The following is a 22,986-nucleotide window of genomic DNA, read 5'->3' on the forward strand; positions in this document are numbered from 1 at the left end:
TAGAAAAGGTATGTCAACACTGCTTTAAGTGGCTCTTGTAGCACATGGGGTATTTAATTTCTTTAAATTAAAAACTAGAATCTCAATAAAATTTTAAAGTAATTTTTTTAAAGCAAAAACAAGCTTTAAAATATGTTCTTAAAAAGAACCTTGCATTCCTCAGTCAGTGCTCAATCACTTCAGCTAAAACAGTAGAAAATGATTACTCAAAAGTGAAATGAGTCATCACCTAACCTGAAAATATCAAAGTTAAACACTAAAACTAATGAATTTTTAACATTCTTTCAATTTTATATTTGAAAAGTAAGTAATTTGATGAAAATTACACTTACTCTGATAATACCCAGTTGGAAGTTTTATGTTTGCTAAAGTCACCTTCACTAAATTATGCTAGATAGTCTGTTCCAAATTCTAGAGGGGACTATGAGAGGTAACTTCATCATCTTAAACAAGGTGATGGTCTCTAATACAAGGCCATGCATGGCTACATAGAACTCACACCAAATATATGGAAGCTACATTTAGTTATGACTCATACCATAGCCACTATGATGAGATAATTTACACACATTAAAAAAAAAAATCTGGCCAGGCCTGGTAGGTTTTCTTAGTCCCACAGTGACCTACACCTGGTGGGGTGAAGGGAGAACAAACACTGTGACCCAGTGGGGGAGCTCAACAAAATGAAAGACAATCATGCGGCCAGAAATTACGGCAGCCCTTCAACGAAAGTCCTGTGGATGGAAAGCTGCCAAAAGGTGTCTCTTACCCGTCACTGCTTTGGTGGACTCTGAAAACAGCTTTGCATTACTTTAACTGAGGGGCTAGTCAGAAGAATTGCCCTCAACTAAGATGATGTGTGGTGACAGCACCAAAAGGAATCTGAACTCTGTGTTTTCAAAACACTCTGATTTGACTACAGCTGCTGTCACTGTTCTTCACACCAGCATCAGGATCAGTGGTTTTCATTATTACCAGTATTTCTTACCTTCCTGAGCCCCTAGGACTGCATTTCTTCTCACACAACTCTTGACTATTGGTTCTATCTTCCTGCCCACCTCCAGAGTTATTTTGGCTAGGGGCAGATTAGCTGTGAATAAGGTACATTTGTCCTATCCTGTTTCTGGTTTAAAGCAAGCTGCCTCTCATTCTGGTCAAGTTCTTCTCACTCCCAAAAGCTGCCAACAAAACCAGTGGACTGTGCATACACTTGATAAAAATTAGAGCTTCCCTTCCATCTAGAAATTTTAATTTTGTATCACTAATTAAACAAAAACACTGAATACAGAACATGAAAAATTTCTTTTTAGGTTTGAGAGTGCTCTGCTGTCCTGGCTGATTCTGTGGTAAATCTGACCATGTTCAATATTAAAATAAAAAGTAGTGATGTACGCTGATTATTACAGCAGGTAGATTGTCCAGTCCTCATTTTAATGGTCTTGTCTTGATTTCAATGACAGATGTACCCATGTTAGAGGGAATCAGAACCCAGTGGTCACACCTTTATGAATTATCAGTACATCAGAAAGCCAGGGTGGAAATACATACAGATTCTTCATTGCGCCAACTGTACATGTGCAGGCTCTCAACACAAACTTAGCAATGTAAATCCAGCCATACAGATACAACATACTCCTCTGAAGCCTTATAAAAATACCAGTGCAACATAGAGCCATTTTACAAAACAATCATCTTTATAGAAAGGTATTTTAGTGGTATATGCTGAGGTAAATAATAAAACCAGACCCAAGAGAGGGCATGACCAGTGTTAAAGAGAACTCCAGATGAAATTTGGCCAAAAGCCTGTTTTACAAAAGCTAATATTTACCTACCAGTTACGATTCCTGGTAAGTTGCTTATTGCTGTAATACTTCAATATTATTCTTCAGTTTACAAGTTGAAAAATATATGAAATTAGATCTGTATGAATGTTAGGTATTAGCTGTCAGAAATTTAAAAAGGCATTGTACCAAGTTTTCTCAATTGTTTACTAACCAATTTGATTGTAGCAGGTAAACAAACTACAGCATACATTTTACCTGACACCATGCATCAAAATCACCATAAAAACTAAGTTTATCAAAGTCCAAGTCCACAAGGAAAACATGAAAAAGTGCAAATTATGTACCCAGTATTTCTGTCACAGCTGTTTTTTCTTAATATGGCATGAAAAAGGTTTACAGCATATATTAAGAAAATTCTTACAAGTGCTCACCTCAATGTTTATATATACAACATTTTGCTCAAAGTGCTCACTATATGAAAAAAACCGATTGGATAAAAATATTTAAACAGTGCTTTCTGAACGTTCAGGGAAAATTCATATAATACATCAGTCCCATTTGTTTTCCTCTTCATTCAGTGCAACGAGATACAGAAGTCACATCAACTTCATGAAAACTTTGCTTGCCACATTTCCAGAAAACCTCAGTTACAGTGGCATTCTTGGTGTCCCATTAGGAGTGGGTCTTTTATTTTTTTGCAGGTGGCTTTGATGTTTTCGAGATCTTACTACTTTCATTCTTACTTCAAATACTTCTTGTATGGCTTTTCGAAAACAATGGAAATTGTAGTCTATTAATCCTACAGAGACAGAAATGTTTTGCATATTAATAAATACAATCATATAAATAAAGTAATGAAAACATTGCTTATATTCTATGTTCAGTGAAATACCATACTCTCTGTGTGGAGGTCATATTCAGTGAACTGTCTGGGAATTTTTTCTGTGCTAAGCAAAAGCACATTTGATAAATACAAATAATTCAGTAAGCATTACAGCATTACAGCTTGATACTATGTCTGCTATTAAATATACTTGTAAGTTTTACGAGAAAACAAATAGAAGTTCATTGGCAGACAACAGATCCTTAATTTAATAAAGGGCTTTGAAGAAGTGCTCAGTATACTAGAAGAAAAACTGGAATCTTTCATAAAATATGGTTTAATTTTGGAAATCTGCTTTACAGGATAACTGCAATAAAAATAAGTAGCATCTATTAATCAAGAAATGTTCATTTTTTGCCAATACATAAACTTTGAGACAGATACTTGATAGGACTATTACCAAATCTCAGCCACCTATATTTCATCTTACACTGTAATTAAAAAGTAACACAATAGACATGCTATTAGATTAGATACTTACATAATAGGCAGATAACATTACCATGTCAGTGGGCTGAATGTGATCCCACAGAAAAGCTGTAAAGCCATATTGGTAGTCAATTGGAAGACTTACTGAGTGCTACAATTCTGTAATACCACAATAGAATTTTAGAATTTTGGTACTGAGCTCATGACCTCATTCAGTGTTAATGCCATAAGCTTTCTTAACTCAAATACTGCATTATTTTCCACTTCAATTTCCCTAACAGGAGATACATACTTCTAAGTGGTTTAAATCCACCATGTTACACTTTGTTTTTTTTCGCAGGAATTGTTTTCTGTCTCCTTGCAGTTCAGACTAAATATTACTTGGAATTTATGAGGCACAAAAAGCCCATCTCCATTATAATACCAGAACCTTACTGCAGAAGAGTGCTGGCTACCAAGTGTCCCAGCTATGCAGATACAACAATCTCCCACAGTTATGGACAAACCCTAATGGATCTTTATTCAACATGATGTCTTTCTGAAACAGTGCTGTTAATAAGTATGCAGAAGTAACACTTTTTATGCATGTAACAGAAAGTGACTACATCCACCATTCGTAAGCAATGAAGGTGGTAGGGGTATTGAAGAGACATTTGACCAATTTAAGTGCTATCAAAAGCTCAGTAGGCTGTCAAATAGCCCAGCAGACAAGTGCTGCATTCACAAACACACCAACACTGACTGGTGAAATTGCTATCACAAGATGGGGCACACAAGCCTAAATGACAGTTTGCTCTTCTACTGCTGTGCTTTGGTCTCAGGGCATGTCAGAAATACCAGCAAATCAGTGAACATCGTGCCAATGAGCAGAAAGGTCATGAACTAAGGGTTCAGTATCAACTTTGACCAGGGTCAAAAAGATAACAAAGAAATTTTATGCACTTTAACTGGAAAATATTAAAGCACTCCTAAATAGGACTAGGTCCTAAATATGCAATTTTTCAAAAGCTTCCTTTCAGATGTAAGAAAAGCAAGAACATTCTATCCGTCTCAAAAATTTTCCCTTGGTTATGGCAAGCAAGCTGTTCCAAAGGTGTATGCTGATGTCAACAGGTACAAATCAGTGTCAGTCAAGATAAATTAACATAGTCTACAGTTGCAGGTGGAAGCTTTACTGCATTGGATGTAAACTTTCAAATGCTTTCATATCAGAAAGTTGTCAACTACGTTTATGATATCATCCCATCTTAATACCTGCACAAGTACTTTCATCCCTTTAAAAATGTTATGTAAGCTTTATCAAGCTGGACTTACCTCAATATTTATGATACAATTAGAAACTGTTATCAGCTAATAACAACCTCAGTTATTCATTAACTCACTAATATAAAGGAAAATTGATGCAATACTAGAAAAGGGGAAAATACCTTTTCTCTCAAAGCTTTCTTCTCTGACAAAACAAACAAGAGCGAGGAATTTTGTCACCTCTTTTAAATAAAGGACAGTTGTATTATTCAGTTTTATGATTGCCATTGATTCTTTGTCGTAAGGAGTTCCAGTGCCATCATCTTTAAGCCTAAAGAGCAATATTCAAGCAAACAAGAAAAGATAAGACAACAGATTAGCTAACAAAAGTACTGTTACATTGGTTCTCTCACCAAAGAATCTCAAACTTTATGAAATCTTCCTTTTAATCTTTCAAGGAGACTCTTCCAACTACACACTATGTAAACTAGGACGACAAATCAGAGATAATTTGTTTATCCCATCACACACCAAACCTTAGATCTGGGACTAGAAATCCGATTGTTTGATTGCCAAGTGCCTGAACTGGAACCTTATTTTTTCTTCTGTAAGTTACCACCCATTTACCACAAGGCTGCTTTTCTTTTAATCAGTGCTTTGTATTATGACTTACCATAAACATGTGAAACAGTAGGTCTGTACTGATAACTGCAAACCCAGTAGTCTTGCTTGAGCAGTAGCAGCTGACTGATAGTTTAAGACATCATGAGACTTCTCTTGTGAGATGTTGGTTTTTGCAACATCGTATTATGAAAAGAGATTTCTCATGCAGAGATGTTGTGTCATGATGATCACTGTATTATGTTTTTTATATTGTGACATTGTAATTTTATCCTCACTCCTGAATGCACACACAGATATTGTTGAATGGATAGTTATCACCAACCTCACAGAACAATTAGTCTCGATAATATATTAAAGTGGCAAGTTCCACAGATGCTCCAAGAACAGAGGACAAGAAATGAATTGTAATATCATGTCTTTAATCTGTAGCTAAAAAGTGGCAAGCAGATCTCTGGTGATAAATGCTAAATGGCTATGCAACCACAGTGGCAGAATGATATTTTGTAAATAAAGAGCCCCACAAGTGGTGTTGTACAGATAATTATTAAATGCACACTCTTTTAAGCTACACAGCAGAAATCTTTCTCTTTACAAAAATCAGCATCCTTTATTTTTAAGCTCTGTAAAAAAAGTTCTTACACAGTTGCTGAAGTGATGACTCCAAAATCTGAAACACACAGTAGAACATACTAACTTCAGAGATTTTAGGTTAAGTATTCAACAGTTTATTGTTTCAGTGCTTCTTGCACATCTGCACCAGGACTCTCTCTTGCACCTTCTCTAAGAGTGCAAGAAGTCTGTGAGTGGGTACAAATGCAAAGCTACCCCAGCCTGCCACTCTCTAAGCATGTTGTGCATTGCCCTGCAAGTGTGAGCATCTTAATGTGCTAATTCTTAATGTGCCCCTGCCTTTCCCAGGAATGGCTGGCATTACATTTGGCCAAGGGCCAAGACACTGAACACATAACTTGCAAGGAGATGTACATGCCAGCCCAGGAGATTACCACTTGCTAATGTACAAGAAGGGGAAACTGAAAAAAGCCCAAAAAGGTCATGTAGGGAATAGGGGACAAACAGAAAACTGAAGTGAAAGTGAAACAACACTTTGAGGCTATTAGAGGCCACTGGCTATTAAATAAAGCTAAATATGGCCCCACTTCATTTTAAAACAGGAGACATCCTTCTGTTGATTTCAACCCTAGGGAACAAAATGATGATGTTTCCTTTTATTTTAGATTGGTTTCTTCCCACTTCTTCCTCCAAATTAAATTATTAGCATAGAAAGAGGAAGATGCTCACAAGAGAAACTGAGTAAGGAGCGATGCTTGTTGCTGGGAAGGATCGGTCCCTCAGAAGCCAGCTGTTTCCTCCTCCTCTGTCCTGGCAAATTACCCATTCTCATTATTGTTTATACCCACATCACTCTAATTTTGAGGCTATTCAGATTCTCAGCACACAGCTTTATGGAAAACATTCACAATTTACTTACCCATATATACAAGAAATGTCAATCACAACATCTATCATATCACAGCAGAGCTCGTAAGTTTGCATATCCACTGGAGTGCTGTCTGTTGCAATATAGATCTTACTGACTACATCAAATAAAAATGCTTTTTCAATCCCAGAATTCTATTCAAGAGAAGAAAAAAAGAAAAATAAAGTGGAATCCATGTTTTCAAATTAACCCCAAGCTTTTCTGTTCCCTTACTTGCCTGTTATATAAAAAGGCTAGGCTAAAGAAATTAAATTGCAATCAAGCTCATTTTGAAAGAACTACATACAGCACTGTTGTATTTGTAGCAAACCATAATGCTCACAAACCTTCCAACAGTTTCTGACTCTGAGCAAACATGATGCCAAGGGACACTCAAACTTCTCCACTGTAATCTGGAGAGATTACATTTCTTTTCAGTGGAAAATGAGGGAGGGCAAGTGGGGAGCGGAAAAATCTTCCAAGTTCAAGCTTTTGGAGTTCCAATTGTAGCAACAGACATAAAAGAAAGCTGTAATCTAAAGTTATAGTAGCTGGGCATATGAGAAGATAGAAACAAAGGAAAGAAAACAGTGATGGACAAGGAAGACAGTATTATTCAGGAACTGATTTCTCATTGCAGTCTGTAGCTGTTCTATTGTCTGGTTCTGTAGAACATCATTTAGGATCACAGGAGCGAGACCAGTGTTTTGATAGTGCCTTCAGGTTTCATGTAGCACTGGTGGTTAAAGCCATGTTTAAAATGCTAAGGCTTGCTAAAGTGATGACAGCTATGTTCCTGTCATCCTGCCAAGCTGATTAAGATTCTCTCCATACTGAAGATGTATCGTATTCACAGCTCTGAGAAGCTAGCCAGGACTGCTGGCTCTTACTCTTTTGTGTAGATAAGGTAAACTGACATAAACCTCTACTTCCTGGGAAAAAAAAAAAAAAAAGTGTACTGCTTAATTGAAAACAGAAGCCTTGCGGGCTGATGTCAAGGGATTACACCTGCACAGATGTCCCAGCATGAAAAAAAGGGCAATTTTCCAGTAGTGCTAAAGCACAAACTATAAAATACTCTTCAGTATCCACCTATATGGGAATACAAGAAACCATCTCCATCCAACTGAACTGTCTCTATATATGGGATTCCCATTTTAACATGATTTGGGACTGCTGCCACAGTAGTTCTGTAACCACCAAAAACCACACTGAAAATCCCTAACAAGTTTTAGTAGTTTCAGCTTATTTTGTACAGTTACAGAACTTTTCCATTTTTTCTTCCTCCTTTTCTAAATCAACTATTTAACACATAGTTAAGTAACTAAAGTGACTGTCCTGTTTTCCATATTTCCTGAAATAGGCAGAAAAACTTCCAACACTAGATATGCTATTCAACAGTGGACAGCAGTATTCTGGACATTTTCTTCTCAAAGAGGTGTCATTCTTCCATCACTGCACACAGAGCTAAGGCTGCAAACATCCATTAGTAATAACAGAGTATAGAGGTGAATTTCTTGCATTTCATAATGGAAAAGACCCTCTGAGTGGCATATTTCAGTAACTCAGTAATTAAAAAAAATATTCAAAACAAAGTATACACTGTGGATACCTTAGGTAGATGGGCTGAAGCACAGGATGTACAAGGAGAGTCTCAGAGAAATGGCTTTGTTCAACCTGAAGAAGAGAAGACTCATTGCTATCTACAGATACCTAATGTAAGGGTTCAAAGAAGTCAGAGCCAGAGCCAAACTTTTCTCAGAGCTACAACGTTGAAGGACAGAAGCCAAAAGGCACAGGCTGGAATTCTGACTTAATACAAGAGAAAAAAAATTAACATAAGAGTGGTGAAGAATTGGGAGCATGCTGACCTGAGAGTCTGTAGCATTTCTATCCTTCCAAATGCACAAAGCTGAACTGGACCCAGCCATAACCAGCTTGCTGTAAGTGGCCTGACTGAGCAGCAGCTGACCTCTAAAGATATCTTTCAGCCTACAGGGTTCCATGAGCCTGTGATCTTTGAGCCCAAAGAACAAAAATGTATGCATATTTATGCTGGTTGTTCCGGCCACATATGGGAGTTCTGTAATTTTGCTTTTTAAAATAGTAATTCTGACAGCACCTCACACAGTTCAACAGATGCTGTCAATGAAGATTAATTACAAGACTCTTGAAATACCATGTAAGTACATAGCTGTAACTCATTGCCAAAACTGTATTTGAAAATACAAGTCATTTCAGACCAAAGAAGCTGAAACTTGAGCCCCGTGGTGCCATTCATGAGAAGCCAATTACGAAGTTTTGTATTACACAGAGACATAGCAACAATTTCAGCTGTACAGGTAAGATGCACTTTAAATTATTAAGGTGACAGTCACAATATAGTAACATTTAACAATGAGAAGTGATTTTTTCATCTCAGAGCTCCAGGTGCTGCAGCCTGCCTGTACTTGCTGTCACATTTCAGAAAGTTTTCTGAACATTTGCCATGAACATCTTGAGACATTTGCCATGCCAGCAGTTACACCTGCTGGTTAAGGGCAGAAATTTGTCTCTTAACTTAAACTATGCTTGTTTTTAGTTACAACTGATCCATTGTGATAGGACCTGCTGAGAAACTGCATGTATTTGCTTCTTTAGAACTTTGTATGGTGACAGAAACCTCTATGAAACGGTGGGATGGACTGCCAGAAGTAGTAACCACTAAATTTACCCACATGCCTTCAAATATTTCATTTGTCAGGGTTTTTAGTACAACTGTAACCAAAAAATCAAAGGATTTCCCATAATTTTTGTGTGAAAACTACTCAACACCCCACCCCCACCCACCATCCCCCTAGCCTGCAAAAAAAAACCCAAACTGAAATTGTAGAAACAATAGTAACAACTCAAAAAAAACAGGAAAAGGTGGATAAAAAGTTCTATTCAAAGAGACATTTTATCATTAATGCTGAGGGAAAATGACAATAAGAAATCAACTATTTCTGTTACTAGAGCTGGTAGGTTCCTTACTGAATGAAAGGCTGCCATTGATTAAATGAGAGCGGGGTCTGAATAAGCACCAGTTCTCTCTGACACAACCCTATAGTTTGCAGAGAAGATGCAACATGTGCTAAAAGCATTCTGAATCGATGTAAGAATATTCCATGGTTAATCTAAACCAAGAGAGTCATTGTGAAAAATCTGCAATTAATATATGGGATTTTATTTTGGATAGGTAAAAACCACAAGGTACTTGAAATTCAAACCATGTTTCTCAACTATATGGGGTGTGATGATGTAGAAGACAGTTCCTATTCCTTAAATAGAATGGGTTCAGTAACAGTGGTACTCCTCCAATTCATAGGATAGGTAAGCAGGCCTGTCTTTTTCTGTCTTTAATGTATGAAAGTAAGTCAGAATTTGGCCCTAAAAAGTGACTGTCAGAAGAATTTAAGAGGATATTGCCAGTCACATCCAGTTAGTAATGAATTTTGGACAATTATTTAAACAGGCCTTACATCACACAACAGATTTCATTAATTAATTTTAAGCACTACATTTGAATTTACAGATTACAATATTTAAATCATTAAATTATCAAAACTATACATAATTTTATTTTTACTGTAATTGTTTGTTTTAATACATACTTTTTAATATCCCCCAAAACAAACCAAACAACCCTCAAATGAAAATTTTCTTTCCCATGTCACACAACTTGATTGGTTGATAAGGCCACAGTAATTAAGAAACAGGCATCCTTCTATATGAAGCTGGCAAGTATGTTAGCCAGGTAAGAGTAACATGGATTTTGAGAGGCAGTTATTTAATGACTTACAAGCAGTTACATTAAATAATGCAGAAGCAGGATTATATATACACTGATGATTCCTCAAACATGCTCACACACTGTGGCATTATAAACTTGGGCAAAAACCTGCTGTGAACTTAAGAGTGATCGCAGATCTATTTTTGTAATCATCAGCTTTTTGGAAATCTCTGTGGCATAAATGAAAGCACTTCCTCATGAATGCTGCTGCAAAACCAAAATTAGAACACTAATACACCCACACCCTGATATCCAACACTTTAACTTCCTGAGGTAAGGCATGACCAAAATCCATGCCAAAATTTGTTGTTACTAAGTTGCCAAGGTAAAGAGGCACCCCCTAACTAATTGTATGAGGGAGAATGAATTAATCATCCTGTGGTTGCAAATAGTCATTCTGAGTCTTTCTAGAGACAGAAGATACCTGTAAAAACAGCAAGCATGCTGAGGACATAGTGATGCAGTTACACATGGCTCTAGGTCACTAAGAAACTGGAGCAAAGAAACTGGGACTTTCCCATACTGAACAGGGACACCTCCCCCACTTTTCTGGACTTCGCATTTATTTGAAATATTTGTTCTTCCTTAAAAACTATACCTGATATTCTAGGTATGATTGGAGCTGGGTGCTCCAGACACAGAAGCATCTGCCATCAGTGATTCAGGAAGCTGCCTATGCTCAGTTCATGAGGAGATTCTGTACAAAACCTTCACCAACTTCAAACAGTGAGGAGATTCCATACAGAGATGACTCACAATGACTGACTGGAATGACTCTGGCACAAGGAATACTATTATTCAGCCAGCTTTCTATCTAAAACTGTGTGCCAAAATCGCTCTCTAATTGCTCTAGAACAGTTGTCATGATTTCTTTGTTACCTTTCTGTTGTGGAGTTTTGAGACTACATGATAATAACCAGTATACAGTCCAGCTGTTTTGGAAGAAACAGATCTTTGTAGAAAACTATTCATTATGAAAAAGTATAAATACACTGTTTAATAGTAAGAGAAGTAGCCTTGGAATGACCTTCCTCTATTCCTAGCTTTCCCTTTCACATCTAACTTTTATCTCTCTCCATTTTCCCACTGAGAAACCATGAAGTCTAATTTTATCTAAAAGGCTGTTGAATGATATTAAATAATTTCTTATGTAAAATTCACAAAAAGACATAACAATGTATCTTGCTTGGAAATTGAAGCTTCAGTGCTAGATGCCAAGTTCAAAATTAGAATACTGTGAGAAAGGGTGCAGTTTTTTGAGCCACTATGACCTGATTTAACAACCACTGAAATAGGGAACTTCCCCTTTTCATAATCTACTCACTGTGCTCTCCATCACTCACTGCCCCATGCTTCCATCCCTTACCTTGTGTCAGAACAAGAGCATGTTGGACACCTCCATCACCTGCTTTTAACTACATTAAACAGTGCATAAGTGCATGGTATAGGAACCCCAATGAGAGAACAGGTGAGTGTCAGAACCAGTACAAAGGAAAGGAAGGGATCAGACATACAGGAAGAGTGGAGAAAGCAATCTCTTCCACAGTAACAACCCACTAGATATACAAGACTCCCCAACTGGCCTTCAGAGTAACTATGGAAGTGATGAAAGTCATGGTGGACTCTACATCTAAAGATTTCACAACATAGGAAGATTTTCTTAAGCTCAGTAAACTTCCGATACAAAGTACAATTAATTCTGGGAAGCACCACAGACAGCTCCCCATATGAGGTCAGACTAGATTATGTTCCTTTAAATACTTACTCATACAAGTTTTAAGTGCAACTTAAACACATGCAGCACAGACTTTTGCAACATTCAGATTGATGCTATGAGCAGAAAAGTGATGGCTGCTAACCCATTTTATGTGACTCAGGAAATATAACTATGAGAATCTCAGCAGCTCATCAATGCTGTTTAATAGACATGGAGGTGAGGCCAAGCTGCATGGAGGTGCATTTCAACTAAGTTCTGATAATTTGTCTGAGAGTTCACATTGCTCACGATCTCTAAGAAGGCAGTGAACAGAGTATCTGAACATGCATGTTGGACATAGCCAGATCTACAGACAAAGGATATAGTAAGTACTTACTGAAATAAAGATGTTAAGCAGGTTTTCCAGTGTTGGGAGTTGTGGAATCAGTTTCTGTACCACTTTGCTAAATGCTTCAAATATAGAATGATCATATATGCTTGTCAGATAAAAGCTGGAAAAAAATGTCACCACATTTTCCTTTTAGCCACATACCGTGAACATGATGTACCTTTCATAATATGAGTGCAATAAAATATTGTCAGACTGTAAGTGACTACATTAATCCAACTACCCCCCTGTGATCAAAAGTCATGATATGATTTAAGCACAGGACTTCATCTCTATACTAAAAAAATCCCAACCTAGATACTGAAACCTAACTTAGAACTTGATACAGATAATTTTTAATGCAACTCCCATGCTGGCATTCTTACAAAAAATATTTATCAAATTTCAGGAGAGGAGTATTACTGAGTATGTCTGTTGTGATCTACTTTTTGAAAGTTGTGGACACATTTATCAGTGCAGTGATGCAGTCGAGTAGTTAAGAGCTCTAAAGAGCTGGCATGTTCATGAGCAGGTCTCTTTTTAATATATTTGTACTTGGCTTTAAAGTGCTAAGAAAACCATGACAACTTGATGTCCCCCGGTTCCCAGCCTGCAAAGTCCACTAGTTGTCACTATTTGCTACAGTAACCCATTTTACCAGAAGACACAAAGCAAAGACACAGCACAGGTCTTCCCAAGCTGCTCCAAGCAGGCTGGAGCAGTGAGGATGGGTGACTGGGAGGGGACCATGTGCCAGAGAGCTTTCAAAGAAGGCAAAAGTGATGTAGTAGAATATACTCTCCACTGCCTGGAACTCTACCGGTTGTTGTCACTGCCCAAGCCAATTTATTTCGAGACAGCAACTGCAGCAAAAACTGATAGGATTCTGGCATATTTGTCATCTGTAATTAAGCAGCTCTTCTTGTTTCCCTTCAAGACAGCAATCAGAAATAGGATACTCTGGCTTGGGTCAAATACGATATCTCTGATTATCCCTTTCCTTCATAAGCCTATTGCCTGCTACTTAAAGAGGACAGAAAATGCTAACTCATCAAATAAGCTGCTCAGCACTTTAGCATTCTCTACCCAGCAACTTTTCTCACCTGAGGTGAATCTTTTCCAATCCAGCATCTGCAAGGTCATCATTTGCCCTCTGGTGAATATCCCTTTGTGTTTCAATCTTGTGATCATCAGATAAACCATCCACTTTATGGATAAAGATTTCAAAGTTGATATCTGGATTCACTTTATAGGCTCTGGTCACAGTAAGATGCAGCCGAGCTAATGCTTCCATATAATCATCCTAATAAAGGAAAAAGAAGAGCTACAAGTTAGGAAAGTATTTAAATATATATATATATTAAATTTTATGATACTTATTTTTAGAGAGTACTACAGCTCAACAACAGCTTGATTTTTTTTAATGTTTTGTAAGTAAAAGCCTGAGCCTACATCCAGCATGTGCACCAATCTCATGCTGTCAGCACTTAGGAATCTGAGCAAGAACCTTGAGATGTTAAAACAAATTAGTTAACTTCCAAACACACTGCAGAGAGATTAAAAATAGCCAAGCATCTCTTCAGGTTTTAATGACTTCTTTTAATGTGTATTTGTGATATAGATTATTTATTTGCTTTGAAAAAACCTGTGCTTTCCAACCCATTTGTCTGTTGCTTAAAGAAGAAAAGAAAAAAGTAGCTTAAAGCCCCCCTTTTTTTTTTTTTTACCTGAGAATCAATAACAAATATCAGTGCTCCAGTGCCTCTGAAAATCATCTCATAATCAAACGTAGGGTCAAAGAAGTCAATTTGCCCAGGAAAATCCCATATCTGAAAGTTGACAAAGGAGCTGTTGGAAACATCCTCTCTGCAGATCTTGTTTGTGCTCTCCAAGAAGAGAGTCTCATTCGGCGACATTTTGTGAAAGACAACTTTCTGAATGGAAGACTTTCCACTTCTTCTCAATCCCATGAGCAGGATTCTTGGCTTAACTTCAGTACTGAAGGGATCATTGAAATCCAAAACTGAATAAAATCACACAAGAAGAAAAGGAATATACTATGGCAATATAATTAGCAACTACCAGATAACATGCATTTGATATTTATTTTCATGAATTTTTTATATGAATTTATGCAAATGTTGCCAATGTTTAAGCTTAGAGAGCAGTGCTAAAGGCATTTTGACTTGCATTATTTGCCCCTTAGGGTATACTATCAGAAAATCTACTTCTCACCTCCAAGACAGAAACTGCAGAAGGTTTGACTGCTCTGTTCGCATGCGAAAAATCTGTTATCACACATAGACATCTTAAAATACCTAATTTTACTCTAATTAACACTATGCCACATATATTCTTCTTTAAAAGAGTGTCATCTGAAAACAAATACCCTTTTCAGCAGATAGCTACATCACACTGCTGCAGGAACAGAGTAGGACTGTGTTAAGTACCTCTGCATGATCTTTCTACCTGAGAGCTTCCTTTCTCTAAAATCAATCAACCAATAAACAAATAAATAAATGAAATGCAAGGAGCTACAAGAAGAGTTCAACTTATCAGGTACACAATGCTTCTGTGTTGGAACTTACAGTACTGAGCTCATGAGTCCTTTTCTAAGGTGCTTTGGATTTCACCTGCTGCTCAGTAATTTGTGTTACAATCTGTAAAGGTTTGTTATCCAATAAATAAGATTACAGCGTATCATCTGCCTAGTTGCAAAAGAAAGGCCTGGGAACACAGGAGTTTCATTGTGTTACCTACCCCACTTTGAAACTGGCACCACTTTTTCTGGTGCTGATGCAGTTATACCAGCACCAAGTAGTTCCTACAGTAAACTGTGCTGTTATATCTGTAAGGACATGAATGTAGAGCTATCCATTCCTGCAGGCACACCAATTTTAGCTTCAGATATCTCAAATTGAAACACCTAAAGCAGTCTAAATGCATAAAGTTGGCCTGTAACTTTGAAATGTCCTTTGGTGCTGAGGTGAAAATGGCACTGCCCTTTTATGTGAAAAGCTTTGAAACACGTCTGTGACTCTGCAGTGTCAAACACAAGCAGCACAAAAAGATGAGTTGTCAGTGCTAAATCCACTGAGTACAACTCAGAGTACACAGAGGTCAGGTTTAACACACTATTACACAACAGGCTGAACATACTATCTATCCAGTGAGGTTTGGTAGACCTTCTCCCATCCACTGCACTACAGACAATTCAGATTATACTTCAGAGCACAATGTAACTGCATTTCTTTTTCTATTTTTTCTGCTAGGCTAAGTTTTGAATTGCAGAAAACTGCCGCATATTTATTCACATGCATCATTCTTGAATATACCCTACATACATTAAGTGGTCAGCTTTACTCCCAAAATATGAAAATACAAAACAAGAAACCTCAGGAACAATCTGAACCTGCCAATTTATTACATAGTCTTATCAGCCAAAAAAGATGGAAAGCTTAAAGGAATCCTTTGCCTAGGAGTATGTTTTGCACCCACGGGTGGTGACCACATCTTGTGTCCTCTTGTGTGCCTGAAGCCTCATTCACGGCTTTCAGAAACACAGGAGCAGCGTATGTCTGCCAGGAGGGTACAGAATCTTGTCCAGGTCTGTCTGTGCCTCCCAAATTTGAGTGACAGAGAGCAGGGCTTCTAAAACAGAAGGTATTGCAGTGTTAGCATAAAACATCTGGCACCATCTACTGGCTTGTGAGAGGTTGTGCCACTCAGTGCAGATCCGTGCCACCAGTGACTGACAGAAGCTTTCAATTCATTATCGGAGGGATCCTGTCCATTTCAAATGCAATTGAAAGGCCTTGGCACGTATTACCACTTACTGTGGTCTTGTCAATTATCACGCATGGACACTGCTAGGCAGTAGTAGTGCACAGGGGAAATGCTGTCAGGCAGAACAGGGACAGGTAACTCTGAAAGAATCTCATCCTGTTAACATCGCAATGGCCACTTCTGCTATCTACACACAACAAATTTAGGAAGTAAGAAACTGAGGTCAACATGCCCCTCTACTCTTCCCATCAACTTGAACAGAGGTAGTACCTCCTGTGGCTGGGAGAAACATGTGCCTACAACACTTCACACCTCCAGAAGAATAATAAATATCTGCTCTTAGATGATGTAACGATATTTTATGTTTTGAGGGTATAGTCTTGTGAATAAGCCAAACCAAACATGCAAGATTTAATGGTGTATTCCCCATCTCACTCTGTTTTTTGGTAATCAGAAGAGCATATATTTCAAATTTTGCTATTTTATATATATATATATATAATATATTTATTCAAAGCTTTATAAACACTTTATAAAAGCATATGAAGAACAGTCTTCAAGTTGAGGCTTTATTGCATGTTTAAAAAAAAAAAATAAAAAGCCTCCCATTTGCTCTGTAGGCAACTGAACTTATGAAGTCTCATCTACCATGGATTTGTACTTTGTGTCCCCTTCCTCTTCCCACCACAAAAACACCAACTTCCTCTTGTATGTCTTATGACATCTCCAAATAACAGATATGACATGCTGTGGCTATTCTGGAGCTCAGCACATTTCAGTTGGCTACACTGTACACCCATCTGCCAGCTGCTGCCACAGTGAACACACAAAGCTGCTCACCTGTCCCTCTGAGGACACTTCATTTAGCTTTCTTCTCTCTTCTGAATGCCAGTTCTCCTCAAACTTGTGAGAACTTAATAACCTTTTGTTCAGATTTGGCTGAAAGTGGACAGCAGTTTCTAAGATTCTGCCCGTTGACGAGACAACCAGAGGACAGGCTACCTGCCTAACTCCCTGTTCTTTGACAAACAAGCTAAAAACGCACACATATCTAAAGAAATATTTTAAATAACTTGGACTTTTTACATTGTGGTATTAAATTATCCCAGGCTATTAGATTTTTAGTGATTGTAATGCTTAATAGCAGGAAATTGCTTTCTATTAAAGCCATACTAAAAAAAAAATACAGTTGCAACTGCAAACAGAATTAGCAAGGAGAAAAATGAAGACCAGCTCTTCTGCTAGTAAGACTGTTACTTAGCTTTTGAAATCCTGCCAGTTCAAAGACAGGGAAATGTTAAGAGTATCATCCAAACCTGACGAGATAGCAAGGCTTCTACAGTACTTCCCTCTCAGAGAGTTAAGAGATTACCTTATATGTAAAGGAATTGGACGATGCATTGCCTGCCCACATTCCTTTGCAGGAGTACATGACAACTCCTTTTTTAATTTGCCACAGAAATGCCAGTAGATATATCACTGCAACTTCCCAGACTAGGTTACTGAGTGAGATCATAATATGCCCAAGAGAAACACTAAACTCTTCTCTGTTCTATAATGGGAAAGATAATTTTCCCTATTGTGAGATGCAACACATTTCCTGCTTCATTCACTTTTGCAAAGAGTAAATGTTGCAAAATGCCAATCTCTAATGCATATCAACAGCCCTTCATATTTCAACTTTTCTAAGCAGCCAAGAAGAACAGAAGCCATGCTGGTTAGAGGCCATTCCTTTGAAGTATTCACAAATTTAACTTAAACCTAAAAGCACTTTCCCCCAGAGAAGCACTCAATTCCTTACAAAACTTCTGTTAACTGCAGTTGTGTCCTTGCTTATGGAGTGTGTTCTGCATGCATTGCAACATGCAGAAGAGCACAGCTCTGAGGAGTTGAGAACTGCACGTAGCAGTCCCAACCTGTCTCACCAGTACACAATGAATACTTTAGTATCTCCTTTATGCTATGAGATATATATATAGATAACTAAAACAGTTTTTGAAGTCCATCCTGAATTTCAGATCAACTGCAATTAATTGTGAAAGCAGGTGACTATCTGTGCTTTGCAGGCGTATGGGATGGGGATGCCACGTTCTGTACATCCCACCAGCTTTCAAGCATCCAAATAAAATACCACAGCTCATCTGTTCAAGTAACATAAAGCTAAAAAGAATTATTTTGCTCATGTTACTATCCACAAGGTAACAAGCCTCTGAGTCTAGTTTTGAACAAATACAGCTAATAATGATTTTTTTTCCCCTAATGTAGTTATACTAAGTTTTAACCATTTCTGTGTAAATGAGAGGTAGCAGTCCCAAACTTTCTACTCTTGCCTTCAAATCCATTAATCTTGTAGCACTTCCAGGACTGCTGTGACTGTGGTATTTGCAGCACTTTGGATTGCTGTCAAGACAATGCCCTCACAAAACACATTCAATGAACATCTTCAACACTAACAGATGGCCTGAGACTAAAGAGTTAACAGAAAAAGCTTGTATGTAATGAAGAAGGCTATTCAGCTACTGTGGGTTCATAGACATTGCAGAAATGCCTGGTGGAAGGAAATTCTTGTGGCTACAGAAAAGTCTCAGAACCAGAAGACCTGGTTCCATGCTGCTACAAGTGCAGCACTCAGCAGTGGCATGTCTTAAAGCCACTTCCTTGGACACTCTGCAGAGGGCTTTCCTGCTTCTAAACACTTTTTAATTGCATCTATTAAAAATCTGATAAGTCTTTATGTAAATTTAAGTGTTTTAAGATTTCTGAATATGACCCTAAGTGTAAACTAAGGGCAAGAGCCATGGTTTCAGCATTGAAGCTGGAGACACAAACCCAGTATAGCGTGAGGGATGACCAATATGAAATCCTGATATCTTCTGCAGACTTACAAGAAGAAGAAATTATGCTCTTAAGTCTGGCTTCTCTTGTCACTGTCAACAGCCATGCATTGAAGTCATTCTTCTTATACTGCCCTTTTCATTCTTTCTTTGTAGAAAAGTGGAGGCTGTGACACTGAATTTTGGACTACTTGCTGTATAGACCCAGGAAGAGAGGACAAAAAAAAGGGGAAAGTCCCTTGCCCTGCAGCACAGTGTTACACAAAACACAGACCCGAATCCCAACCCCCTCTATTTCAGATGCTGTATGCCTCTTTCTCCAGAGAATTCAAAATGAAACAGAAAACCAGGGAATCTGGACAGTTAAAATGGATTTTGTTTTAATCCTGTGTAAAATAGTCCCTGCATTGACTGTCTTCTGCTATTCAGGATGTAAAGGTTCTTTTCTGTTAAGTACAATATTCTGGTGTTACTATAAAGAAGCAATTGCAATTTTTAGCAGTCTAACAAGCTCCTATTCAAAAATATCCAAATGCATTTGTCTGGAGACAGTATATGGGTTACTTCTCTACAGAAAATACTCAGTTAAAGCAGCACTAAAGAAACACATTAAAATTTACTTTCTTTGCATGAAAATGAAGGCAATTCTCATTTCAAGTAAGACTTTATTTAGTCTCAGTAATAGCTCTTACAGTCTAACATTCCTATAGCTTTTAACCACGAAAGCTTATACCCAAAGCACTGACCTTCCTCCACTCCCCAAAATTACATTAGTCAATGCAGCACCTCCCATGGCAGCCTGGAGGACCAGGCCTTTAAGGAGAAGGGTTCCGCACGCTAATATCGAAGCAGACTTAAAATATGTGGCCTTTTATTATGCTCTTATAAAAAAGCACTTCTTTTTTTTTTATCCTGCGATACTGAGAGTTCTCCAAGCTCCTTTGTGAAATATGTCTCAGAAGAATGAATTCAGGCTCTGAATGAACGCAACAGGCTCTGAGCTGGCATTTCCTTTTTCTACTGAATGAGACTGCTTTTCCTGGTAAGCCCGTCCTTCTCGGCATCACCATCCATACTGACACGGACATGCAGTGAGTAAGGCGGCTCCTCACAAGCACAGACCGACGGACATTTAGCAGAGCCTGCCACTGTGGGACTGACACTCGCAGCTGCGGAGCAGCCCCGGACACAGAGCTGCGTGTGGCCGCTGCCTTTTATAGCGTGACACCCAACCCCCCACCTCCTCGGCACACTCGGGTCACATCAAGCTGTGGCCTCTAATAACTAATAACTCTCACCCTAGACATGAAGAATACTGATGAGAAATTACACACACACTTTGCCCGCACTCCCTTGTCCTCGTCCCTCTTTCCTAACCTGTCCTTTTCCTGCTACCTGTCAGCCCTTGCCCTGCTCCTTCCTCAGAGCTCCCTGCACCCTCTGACCCACAGAGCACCCTGTCCCCGTCCCGGCCCTTCCCACGGCCACCTCCGCAGCATCCTCGCTCCGCCCGGCCTCTCAACGCCCAACCCCGTCCCCAGCTGGGCCTGCCCTCCCTCTGGACACCTCGTCTTCCCCGCACCGCTGTCCCTGGCTCCCCTCGTGCCCCGAACTCCGCGGGGAGCCTCGCCTCCTCCCTGACCCACATCCGCGGGCCGCCAACCCTCACCTCCTGGCGGAGGCCCTGTGTCCCCCGTCACCGTCCCAGCCTCACCCCGGCCCCCACCCCGCCTCACTCAACACCCGCACTCGTTGCCCGCCGCTACCCCGCAGCCCCCTGCGAGCCCGGTGCTGCCCCTCGGCTCTCCGGGAGCAGCCCCAGCCTCCGCCCCCGCGGCCGCCGCCACGCCGCTCCCCGCCGCCCCCGGTGCCGCTGCGGCCGCCGCGAGCGGCACTCACACGCCTCATCGCCGCCGCTCCCCGCGTCGCCGTCCGAGAAGGACTCGGCCCCGTCGGCATAGCCCGCCAAGCCCACGATCTCCTCCTCCTCTTCCTCCTCCTCGTCCCCCTCTTCCTCCTCCGGCAGCTTCCTCGGCACCTGGCTCATGCCGGCCGGGCTCCTGGCGGGGCTCCGCGGCCCCTCTGCCTGCGGCGGGCTCGGGGCGCGGGGGGCGCAGGTCCCGCGCTGGCGCCGCGCCCGCCGCCGCTCCCCTCCTTCCCCCCGCACGGCGCTGGCGGAGCGCGGCGCAGCTGCCGGCGGGGCGGGCGGGGAGGCGGCGTGACCCGCGTCACCTGACGCGCCCGGTCACGGGCCGCCAGGGCCTCCGCGCTCGCCCGGGCCCGCTCCCAAGCCCGGCCGCGCCTCTGGCACCCTAGCGCCGGCGGGCGTAGCCGGGCGCTGCGGGCTCACCGCCGGGTCCGGGGCCTGCCGGCGCTGCTCGCCCCGGCCCTGCTGTCCCGAGAGACAGCCGTGGGAGCGGTGCACGGGCGAGGCGCTGCCCCTGGCGTGCGGGGCGCCGCGGTGGGCGAGTGGAGCGGCCAGGTGTGCTCGGCAGCGGCACCGAGATGGCACCTGGCGTTTCTATTACAAGCATCCCTGCTCAGAACACTTACAGTCACAGAAATCAAATAGGTTGTGAAAGACCTCTGGTATCATCGAGTCCAACCGGTGACTGAACACCACCCTGTCAACTACACCGTGGCACCACGTTCAGTCTAAGTCCTTAAACACCTCCTGGGACTCCACCACCGTCCCTGGGCAGCCCATTCTGAAACTAATCGCCCTTTCCGTGAAGAATTTCTGCCTAATATAGAACCTATATTTTCCCTGAGGCAGTTTAAGGCTATGTCCTCTCCTCCTGTCACTGGTTGCCTGGGAGAGGAGTCTGGCTCCTATCTGGCTACAACCTTCTTTTCAGTCACTTTGCAGAGAGTGGTAAGGTCTTCCCTGAGCCTCCTCTTCTTGGTCATGTCCTGCAACCTCGCCCTGCACAAACCCCAAAGACAGACTTGGGTCTCTTCTGCATCATCCATACCCACTTCCAGCATGTGGGGGTCTCTAGAACATGGGCAGGACCAGAGTGTGTCTAGTGCTGCCCAGCTCACCCATCTGCCAAGCCTGCTTCAGCCCCAGATGTGCTGTTGGCACTGCCTACTGTCTGCCCCATGCTCCTTCTATGCCGACTGTCATCACTTGGGCAAGCCCAAAATGTTAAGCCAAGCACTGACAGTGGGAAGTAATGTATTTGCAGTGTGGGTCAGAGAAAGCTTATTTCAGAAATAATTACTTGATTAATAAGGAACACTAAAGAGAGACATAGTAGTGAAATCTCTAAAGAAGTTGAGACTTTGATGCCCCTGACAGACAAGGCGCACTCATCTCCCTGCCATTGCTTTCTCCAGGCTTGCTCTACAAAGATAGACCTCCTGCCTCTCATCCAGGCCCCTTCTCAGGAGTTTCCAGTGCTGCTCTTCTTATCTTGTACCAGTCTAAGCTCCAGAGCATGTGTGTTAGCCCCTGGCTGTCATCCCATGCTGCCCACTGTGGTGACTGACAGCTGAATTCCTGATTCTACAACACCAGATTTTCCTGTTTCTCTCTTTCTAGTTCTTTCTGCCCCGTTCTCCCTCCCTGCATTCAGTATATTGATTAGACTTCTGTTTGGAGTCTCTACTTTTTTCCTGCAGCTGATTATTTCTGTCACCTCTGTGCTGCATGACAATCTCCTTATCACCAGGCCTTCCAGGTTGCACTAAGTCACTGGAGATAATGGAAGTTCACATCTGTTCAGAGGTGGGAGAAATCCCCCTTGCCTGTTAATATACAAATTTATTGAAGGGCCTGCCTTTATTCCCAGTTTATCAACCTGCTTGGAAGTTTTGCTTGAACAGATTAACAGTGTACTAGAACATTATGGGAAACCTTTCAAAGTTAAATCCTGTAAAAGGAATTAGGACTTAGGTTTGGAGCAGGATTTTTTTTACCAGTCATGTTTTCAGCACTGTGTCTTGGGACAACCCTGACAGGCATTAGTCTGCTGAAAACTGATGGAAAGAGGAAGAGAGATTCCGGGTGTGTAATGAAGGACC

The 22,986-nt window shown here is 40.6% G+C and overlaps 1 protein-coding gene across 2 annotated transcripts; it reads right to left on the reverse strand.

Moving 5' to 3' along the window:
- Positions 1–1,397: 1,397 nt before the first annotated feature.
- RRAGD (Ras related GTP binding D) lies at positions 1,398–21,180 on the reverse strand. Of its 2 annotated transcripts, none has more exons than XM_058834553.1 (7): positions 20,857–21,180; positions 14,065–14,360; positions 13,441–13,640; positions 12,347–12,461; positions 6,455–6,597; positions 4,524–4,672; positions 1,398–2,583 (listed from the first exon to the last, which is right to left on the reverse strand). In XM_058834553.1, exons 1-7 carry the CDS (start codon positions 21,002–21,004, stop codon positions 2,432–2,434), a joined length of 1,203 nt encoding a protein of 400 aa, XP_058690536.1. In that variant the 5' UTR covers positions 21,005–21,180; the 3' UTR covers positions 1,398–2,431. The 2 variants fall into 2 exon arrangements, with proteins under 2 accessions (XP_058690536.1, XP_058690535.1); XM_058834552.1 differs by lacking the exon at positions 20,857–21,180 and adding an exon at positions 16,964–16,982.
- Positions 21,181–22,986: the final 1,806 nt, after the last annotated feature.

Source organism: Poecile atricapillus, chromosome 3 (genome assembly GCF_030490865.1).
Source record: "Poecile atricapillus isolate bPoeAtr1 chromosome 3, bPoeAtr1.hap1, whole genome shotgun sequence".
In the NCBI taxonomy this organism is placed as follows: Eukaryota; Metazoa; Chordata; class Aves; order Passeriformes; family Paridae; genus Poecile; species Poecile atricapillus.